The 9,617-nt window shown below is 33.5% G+C and overlaps 2 protein-coding genes across 3 annotated transcripts; both read left to right on the top strand.

Moving 5' to 3' along the window:
- Positions 1-1,605: 1,605 nt before the first annotated feature.
- LOC107023761 (beta-carotene hydroxylase 2, chloroplastic) lies at positions 1,606-3,441 on the top strand. Of its 2 annotated transcripts, XM_015224557.2 has the most exons (7): positions 1,736-2,158; positions 2,232-2,291; positions 2,371-2,442; positions 2,515-2,649; positions 2,804-2,929; positions 3,028-3,084; positions 3,182-3,441. In XM_015224557.2, the coding sequence occupies exons 1-7, from the start codon at positions 1,766-1,768 to the stop codon at positions 3,257-3,259; spliced, it is 921 nt and encodes a 306-aa protein (XP_015080043.1). In that variant the 5' UTR covers positions 1,736-1,765; the 3' UTR covers positions 3,260-3,441. The 2 variants fall into 2 exon arrangements, with proteins under 2 accessions (XP_015080044.1, XP_015080043.1); XM_015224558.1 differs by lacking the exon at positions 2,232-2,291 and having other exon boundaries at positions 1,606-2,158.
- A 2,926-nt stretch (positions 3,442-6,367) lies between these two features.
- On the top strand, positions 6,368-9,489 carry LOC107023344. The gene is made up of 2 exons (XM_015224009.2): positions 6,368-6,762; positions 8,154-9,489. The coding sequence occupies exon 2, from the start codon at positions 8,609-8,611 to the stop codon at positions 9,236-9,238; it is 630 nt and encodes a 209-aa protein (XP_015079495.1). The 5' UTR covers positions 6,368-6,762; positions 8,154-8,608; the 3' UTR covers positions 9,239-9,489.
- The last annotated feature ends 128 nt before the right edge of the window (positions 9,490-9,617 follow it).

Genomic DNA, 9,617 nt, shown 5'->3' with positions numbered 1-9,617 from the left:
TATATATATATATAACAAATTACATATAGAAAATGCTCATGTTGGGGAATTAGGTTTTAGGCTTAATTCACACCCTAAAAACTAGCTCAAAGGGAGGAGGATTGTGCAAGTCTTATAAGGAGTCCACACATCTCATTAATCATCGATGTGGAACTTTTGTCATTCTTTAACACCACACCTCACGCTCAGTGCTTCGCATCTAGTGCATGAGCAATTTTGATTTTGGGGGCTCCAACATCAGGTGAGATGGGCCCTGCTCTGATATCATGTGAAACTAGGTCTTAAGCCTAACTCACACCCAAAAAGCTAGCTCAAAGGGAGGAGGATTGTCCAAGCCTCGTAAGGAATCTATCCCATCTCGTTATTCATCGATGTAAGACTTTTATAATTGTTTAACATATGTAAATCACAGATTCCTTATATTAAAAACTTGTGTGTTTCTAAGTAATTAACTTTTAAACAACATTTTAAAAAATATCTCTTAGTTCTTTTTATTTCAATTTTTTACGTGATAGTGTTTAAAATCGTAAAATATTTTAATGATAGTTTTATCCTTTTTTTTTAAATAAAAAATAATTTGATATAAAGTAAAAAATGAAATGCTTAGGAAATCGAGAAATTGAGTAGGGTTTGCTTTTGGTTGGATGTTGATTCACTGTCCGCAATCCTGGAAGAGCTCATCCACCTCATATTTCTCTTCTGCTTTGCTGCCATCTGTCCTTTTCCATCTTCCTTTTCTAATTTAATTACCAAAATGTCCCACCAGAAAATTCAAATGTTTTCTCCATCTAATTTGAAGCCATCATCTCATTCGCCACCCTACTTGAATTCAATTTTCATAAATGACTAATCAAAGGATGTTTACTGAAGTTAGCAAAGATCAAATATATATATATATGTTTAATCAAATATCAAATTCATATTCAATAATATACTTTAGAGAGGCTAATTAAGTAACATACAAATTAAGAGCTATACTTTAACTCGACTAAAAAATACTTAATATTTAATAATCTTCCTACTCAAGTCAAAGGTTATATGATAGTATCAAAAACATAGTTAACTTAAGTAGAGCTGATTGACTGGATGACTTTAAGTCATCACGCTTTTTATGTTTTGGGTGATATATTTATAATGATCAAAATAAAAAACTGTAAAAATAAATTCATCTTCAATTCAAAAGAAAGATAGTAACATACTCGCAAAGAAGTTGAAATCATTAATAATTATCGATTAGTCATATGCTTAATGAGCTAGGGATGCCTGAAATTGTTGCCTTCAAATATCGAAAGCAAATGCCCTCTTGACTGAAATTATGCTGTGCATTTACCACATATCAAAATATATTAAAGATTGACATTTCTATCCTTCAGGGAAGAAATCAGGAAGCTCAAATGTACTTTGCCCAAATTTTGAATTTGAATAAAATGTCAGTTTAATTCTAAAAATGAAAGAATAAAATAATAGATCGATGATTAAGGTTCAGACTCCTCTTTCACCTACCTCACCCACAATTTTGTTGAAAAAAAAGATAGTAAGTGGGGCAATAGTGTAATTTTTTATGAAAGTTAGGACGAAAAAGCCTATTCTCTCCCAATGGCTAAAATGTTTTAGCACCTAAAAAATGAGTCCCTCCACAAACTGAACTTGTGGCTGTAGTGCATTTTCTTCCACTTTCGCTCTCACTCACACATTTCCTTAAATTGCCCTTCCTTTAACTGCCATCACCCTCTCTGAGAGTCTAGATTGGTCATCTCCACCATCAATGGCTGCCGCCGCCAGAATTTCCGCCTCCTATACCTCAGGAACTATTTATTTCCGTCATACTCCGTTTCTTGGCCCAAAACCCACTTCGACAACCTCACGTGTTTCTCCTTTTTCTCTTAATCTAGGCCCAATTTTGAGGTCTAGAAGAAAACCCAGTTTCACTGTTTGCTTTGTTCTCGAGGATGAGAAGCTGAAACCTCAATTTGACGATGAGGCTGAGGATTTTGAAAAGAAGATTGAGGAACAGATCTTAGCTACTCGCTTGGCGGAAAAACTGGCTAGGAAGAAATCGGAAAGGTTTACTTATCTTGTGGCTGCTATAATGTCTAGTTTTGGGATTACTTCTATGGCTGTTATGGCTGTTTATTACAGATTTTCGTGGCAAATGGAGGTACATGAACACTTGATAATTCGCACTTTACTCCTCTTTTCGAGACTGATTTTATTTTTGGGTTTGGGTATAGGGAGGAGAAGTTCCTGTAACCGAAATGTTGGGTACATTTGCTCTCTCTGTTGGTGCTGCTGTAAGTTCCTTTTGCTATCTTCATTGTGTGCTAGAAGTAGCACAACTGATTTTGAAAGTGTTTGAATTTGCAATTTCAGGTAGGAATGGAGTTTTGGGCGAGATGGGCACACAAAGCACTGTGGCATGCTTCACTATGGCACATGCATGAGGTTTGTGTGCTGCGCTTAAATCAAATGCTTTATTTCAATTCTTGGTGTAAATAACTTCATATATGGTTGCAGTCACACCACAAACCAAGAGAAGGACCTTTTGAGCTGAACGACGTTTTCGCCATAACAAACGCTGTTCCAGCAATAGCCCTCCTCAACTATGGTTTCTTCCATAAAGGCCTCATTCCCGGACTATGCTTCGGTGCTGTATGTTCTCATTGAACTTTCTTTCTTAGTTAACTATGGTTTCCATCAAACGTTGCAATCAATTAGTTCAATGGAACATGTAATTGATCTTGCTCGATTAAGATTAGTGTGTCCAACATGTTAAATTTTGATGAAATGATCTCCGGTTATGCAGGGGCTAGGGATCACAGTATTTGGAATGGCATACATGTTTGTTCACGATGGTTTGGTTCACAAGAGATTCCCAGTTGGACCTGTAGCCAATGTACCTTATCTTAGGAAGGTGGCTGCTGCTCATTCGGTAATTTAATCACATTTAGCGCGACTGTGAAGTAGTACGATTAATGTTAGATTGCCTGGTAGTTTTCTAATGCATTCCTTTGATTTTTGAATTTGCAGCTTCATCACTCAGAGAAGTTCAATGGTGTCCCATATGGCTTGTTCTTCGGACCTAAGGTGCCTTTACTCGAGATCCTTCATGTTAATAACAACTTTAAAGTTACACATAACATTGTTTCTAATGTAAACATAAGAGGAAATACTATTAATGCAGGAACTGGAAGAAGTAGGAGGGACGGAAGAGTTGGAAAAGGAAGTGAACCGAAGGACGAGACTTTCAAAAGGATCATGAACGATTGTTCATAAACACAGAAAGTCATTTTACACTTCTTATCAATGAGGAAGGGTGATTTTTGATGTGTAGCTCTCTTGATGAAATGAATTTGTTTTTATGTAGGCTCTTATTCAGTAAGAAAAAAAAATTTAGATTGTATTGGTATTTTATGTTTATATTATATAGGATTAGAAGCTACACATCTGCCATCTCTCTCTCTAACCCAATATTTTGTTACAAAGTCCCAAGGCTAAAAAGAAAAAAGGGATGTTTGATGTTCTCTGCAGAATTGATATTTCAATAAACGTAAAAATTAACTTGTCATGTAATTAAATTTTAGCGTCAAATCAAGAAATAGAATGATCAAGTTAGGTGAATTTGAACTCGATAGTTAGAATAGCAAAATTGAGATGGAGAAAGAGTGAGTATAACTAATTGAGTCAAATTAAGGTCAATTATTTTTAATTGAATTTGACGTGTGTTATTGGCTCCTCATTAGAAATTGGTGGAATTTGCAATTATTGAACGTGCTTCATTTGGCGTAGGGGTGGCAAAATCGAGTACTAACTCACCTAATTGGTTAAGTTAGGTGATTTGTTTGATTCATCCATTCATTAACTCAATATATTCCAATTCAATTCATTTCTGTCCATTAAAAATTGTGTTGATATGTAATTTGAATTAACTCATGAAATATTTTTAAAAAAAATTCTTTTTTCAATTTAATATGTCCTCTATAGCAATAATAAACAAAAATTCTTTTATTGGGAACTAAAATAGTTTTGAAAAACAAATAAAACAATTAAGTAAAAATTGAGTTGACTTGAGTCTTGACCCATAATATAATTCATTACTTAACTCATTTTGACCCAAACAAATTTTTGGTTAGGTTAAATTAAGTCTTGATCTGATTGTTATATTAATTTATTTTGACTCGTTCAAATTTGATTCAATCCACCCAATTGTCACCCCTATCGAGGTGTCACTTGCAATTTGCGTGTGGGATTTGATGATAACTAGCTTATTGGAGTTTGGTCATTACACGTACTTTAACTAAACGAATATCTATTTTTCTTCTCACTATTAGGTGTAATTTTTGTTGATAAGACACACTAGACTTGTCATTCCTTCATGCGATGGTATGTCTTTTTCTTTTTTAAGGTATCATTTTGGTACAAAAGGCTTTAGAAAATAAATATCTACATCAAAATCATATATTGGCGGTGGCAAAGTTTATGTTTGATATTGGTTCAAGTGTAACATCACTTATGTAGCATTTTTATCAATTGCCTTAAAATGGGGAATCTTAAAGTTACACTAATTTTCTAGATTTCTCTCCTAACATCTCACTCACCATCTCCATTTAAAATTAAGGTATTTCGAAAACTTTTCATGTTGCTCATTCAATTTTATTTTTTTTATAAAAAGTTATATTATATTGATAACTTTTTTTTTATGTATACGATATATATATAATTTTAATTTTTCTACTTCCTTATAAAAATCGTGCGGATCTATTATAAAAAAACAAATAAACATCATACCATGTGTATGTCATGACCCTATCATTAATATTATTTTAATCTTTCTTGAACAGTAATCCGCACGATGTTAAAACTCAAGCATGACAACTGACTAAAACTTTTGGTAAGCAGTTAAGAAATTAGGCTTCAATTGGGCATACCTCTCTTTTAAGAAAAAAATAAAAAAGAAAGAAGAAAAGAATTTGGCTTTGCCAAAAAAGGTTGGAAAATAAATGGAGCAAGTATTAGTTAGTATAATGTTTGATATGGTATCCTCCTCATTTCTCCATTATCTAACCAACAAGTGCCAAATACAACACAAGCTATGACAAATACTATACAGTATTTATTATTTATTAGTTCCATGACTCTAGCTTGTTACCAAAAAGTAGAATAAAATTAAAGAACTTTTGACACCAACAAAGGCCGTTTTCACATTTAAACCTTCTCATTCCATCCAATGACATTATTTGTTGAAAAACAAGGATTATTTAACTATTTTTGGAGTTGACTCATTAGCATAATAATCTGCCAATCATCTAAAACTACGTGTTCATATATTAACTATCATCTATGACAAGCTAATTCTTAAAAACACTTTTTAAATAGACACTACGATTTCACAATGGTGTAAAAGGTAAACATCATGTTTATAATTTCTTTTTGAATAATGATGTTTTGTGGTGAATGAAGAGATGATTGTATTCAAACTATATCTTTAATATCATCGTTGTATGCTTGATGAGTATATATTGAATATATAATAAATTATATATATATATATATAATGTATAATTAATTAATGATCGATTTTTTGTGTTATTGTGAAGTTTTTCATCTTAATGGTGGTTGCATGATTATTGTTGGTAGATGTTTGTAAAATATTTAACTAAATAATTATTAAAACACTGACTGAATTATTATGAAAGATGAGTTCTAAAAATTGTAGAATATGAGTGGATGAAAAATGAAGTTATTATTTTTGTGATAATGAAGAGGTAAAATAGAGATAATGAATTAAGATAGTTAAGCTATTTCGAGTTCGAGAAGGGGGTTGAAGAAAATAAGAAATAATAGAGAAGACACGAAATTGTGGTAAAGGGGATAAGACTTTAAGCTATAAAAAAGAGGAATAACTACAATAATATTTGGATCTTGGTTTCGGTAAGATGATGCAAATCTAATCTTACTAGTTAGTAGTTAGCAAATGTTATTATTGTTCTCTACAACTTTTATAGACTTGCATAGAAAATTTGTAATTTTGTATTGTTCATCTTGACCGTCATTACTAGAATGTGTTGGAAAATTCTTTTTTCTCTTGCACTCTCTGACTTGTCTATTTTGCTTTAAACACTAACAGAATGTGTAAGTGCAATGTTTCCAAATTCAAATCAAACACAAATTACTTAACAAATACTACTAAGATAAGATGAACATACAATAATTTTCTTGTATAGGTCCCATTTAAGAAAAATCAGCAAAATCCAACGGCTCAGATTTCATATGCTTCATTATCGATTTTTTTTCTCTCATTCAATAATCAATATTTATATTAAAATTATTTATTTTAAATTTACAACAAGTATGATTTCATTCAAAAATTTTCTTTATAGATTTTTTTCATATTGAAAGCTCGAATAGAAGGAGAAAATCTATTCACTCTGCACGGTGATACAGTTCATAATAGCTGTTTTTCCATGTGTCCATTCTTCACCAGAAAGGTCACAATTCTAAATTAACCATACATTATCTTCCACGTGTCCATCCTTCGTTATCTATATTTACGCTTTTACCCTTCTTTCTTCTCTTAGCAATTTCATGCTACCACTTCTCCTGAAATTTCACTTTCATTTCTTATAGAGCTTTTTTTTTCTTCTTCATCCTTTCTGTTGTATTTTGAGTGCCTTACCATTAGATCTATATATATATCATCGTCTCTTTATTTCTGTTGTACCTGCGCTGGCAGAGTTTTTGGTTGGTGGCTGCTATCTCCGACAGGTCTGTTTTTTTTTTTAAATTTTTTTTATAGAGTATCTACGATTTATGTTGAATTAAGATCTGTGTGGCTCGTGGGTATGTTCGATCTGGTCATATTATCGTGTAAAAGTGGTTGGTTTTGGTGAAAATTGAGGCTTTTGGATGTGGGTCGAGTAGGATTATCAAAATTACATTTTTAATTTGGATATGAACTAAATTGAATTTGGGTTTTTCTTATTTTTGTTGTTTATGTATGATTATTGATGTTGAATTGGATCTCCAGTAGCATCTTAAGATGATCTCAATTTTGTGAAATTGGGGTTTCTTCAATTACTTCCTTGCCCCGCTCACTAATGGTGTTCTTGATTGGGAAAACAGTGTGCTAGTTCCAACTGCGAATACTAACTTATGCTGTGATGAAACAATCAGTTTTTTCTCAAGTTACTTACTGAGCCCCAGGCCTCTTTTTTTTCTTTTAGGAAAATGTGTGATATCTAATTATTTGTGGAACAATTAGAGATTTTTGATTGATTTAGCTACATATGGCTAGCTAACTCATTTTGGAAAGGATAGTACTAATCCAGCTACTGGTTGCTAGCTTATTGTTGTGTGAAAACAAATTGGGTCTTTTCTCTTATAAAGAAAACAGGAAAGTTTGGGATTTTTCCAAACCGCGCTTCAGTGCTTACTCCAGAACGAGTGAATAAATTGTTGTTTTATAAAACAACTAAGTTAAAAGTAGGAGTGGGTTTTCCTTTCTTTTTCACTGAAAGGGTTTAATTATAATGCCTGATGAGATTTAAACATAGTTAGCTGATACCAAAGCTCATGAAATTCCCGGTATTCTCTACATTGAACAGTGGAATTATGGAGGATTTAGTCCCTGCAAATGATTAAAGTGAATTAATTGGAGTATTAAGGATATTTTGTGTGCATTTTACCCAGATTCCTTGGTTGTATATGGATTTTAATGCTTTGTTAAGCTACATATCTTGGGGGAATGTTAATCCGCGCCGTCAATTTGGAAATATACTCAAATGGCTGGGTTTGGTTGACTACCTGCACTTGTTCCACCCAAGAAAGAATCACTTGTTAATGTTGCTACTAAGCTTTCATGTCCTATCTTTCTCTCTGTTGTTCTGGTGGTTGAGGGGATGTTAGTTATATCTAGTTAAAGAGTTCTCGTGATAAGCAAGTTAATTGCTGTAAAGCATCTATCGCATTATCAAAAAAAAAGAGTGTTGCAAAGCATCTTGCTTATGAAGGTTCACGCGTCTTGATGATATTTCACTTGTGTGGTTCTTTTTGTGAGACATATGATGTGGTATAGACTTTATTAATTGTGTTGTGAAAATATTGTCGTTCTAATACAGTTTATGTTTACATACTAAGTTTCTTTTGTCTGCTTGTAGGAGGGTAGGCCATGGGAGTCGTTTGAAAAAGAGTGGGACGGATACTTTATCAAATTTCAGTCACGATATTAGTTTGGTATTTGCTGCCTTGCTGGGGTATGGATAAATGCAAGGGTTGTGGGAAATCGGGAAAAATGGTGAGAGACAGGCTTGTGAATGCTTACCAGTCTTCTCTTCTTCATTCTCCCGTTGTTTCTGTTTGGGATTGTATTGTGCGCACAATGAGGTATTCCAGCATACCTGAGTGGGTGTAGGTATAATTTTAGTATACTGGTTTCATAATAGTTTTTCATATTTGGAATCATTAGTTTTCGCTATAGTATTATTAATAACAGGATATTAAAGGAATGAAAAATAAATAGTTGTAGATATAATGTATACCTCTTAAAGAAACTTGAAACAAAAGGAAATTTGAGAAGGTCTAGGGGCAATAGATCTCAAAATTTGTCAATAAGATGGAATGTGCTAAAGCTTCGCCTGCTGTTAGAAAAGGAAAGAAGAAGCAAGTAAAGGATGAGATGGATCGAATTAAACAGGCTGAGAAAAAAAAGAGGCGCTTAGAGAAAGCCTTGGCTACTTCAGCTGCCATTCGCTCAGAATTGGAAAAGAAGAAACAGAAAAAGAAAGAAGAACAGCAAAAGCTTGATGAAGAAGGTGCTGCGATTGCCGAGGCAGTTGCTCTGCATGTCTTGGTAGGTGAAGAATCAGATGATTCATGTGAGCTTTTGCTTAAGAAGGATAAAGAAGTCAACCAATGGGATCTTGCTAGAAATTTTGACCTTTTGATGGGTGGAGAAAGAGCAATACTTCCTCATCAAGACCTCTCAATATATTCAGTTGAAGGAACACGGTGGGTGTCTGGTCCCAACGGGGATGGATGCATGTGGAATGAGCAGGAAAATACCGCATGGATGGTGTCTTCTGTACCTTGGGTAGGGAATGTTCACCATCAATGGTTTGATGATGGGAATTGGGAGGTTCAAAGAATTTCTGCTGATCTTCTTGCAGCACAGGCTGTCTCATCACTTCAGATTGCAGGAGATGCTCCAGTGGACTCATATGTCTTCGATCGGATGTTGCGGTAGTGAATTGAAGAACTTAAGTCTATCATCCAGTTGGCAGTACCTTATGAGATGCTTTTTTTTGTGTTTTTTTTGAATAATCCCATGTATATATTTCAATTGATAACTGAAACCGCATTGCGTGCGAGTTTGTATGCTTTTGCTATGTTCATGCTGGAGCTTTTGAAATTCACTATATGGATTCTGAATGATTGTCACACTTCGAATGATAATATCTTCTTGTGTATGGGAATCTACAGCTGAGTTTCATTAGACTACAGATTATACTGAGAATGACCATGTAGGAATTTGAACTTTCCTTTGGTCTTATTGAGCTAGAAAGTTATGTGTTCTTTTAAGTGGTTTATTTATTTTATCATTTTCTTATATATATATATATATA

This window comes from Solanum pennellii, chromosome 6 (assembly GCF_001406875.1).
Source record: "Solanum pennellii chromosome 6, SPENNV200".
Classification (NCBI taxonomy): Eukaryota; Viridiplantae; Streptophyta; class Magnoliopsida; order Solanales; family Solanaceae; genus Solanum; species Solanum pennellii.
Note: the sequence above shows the minus strand (reverse complement) of the source record. Positions and strands in the feature narration are given on the sequence as shown.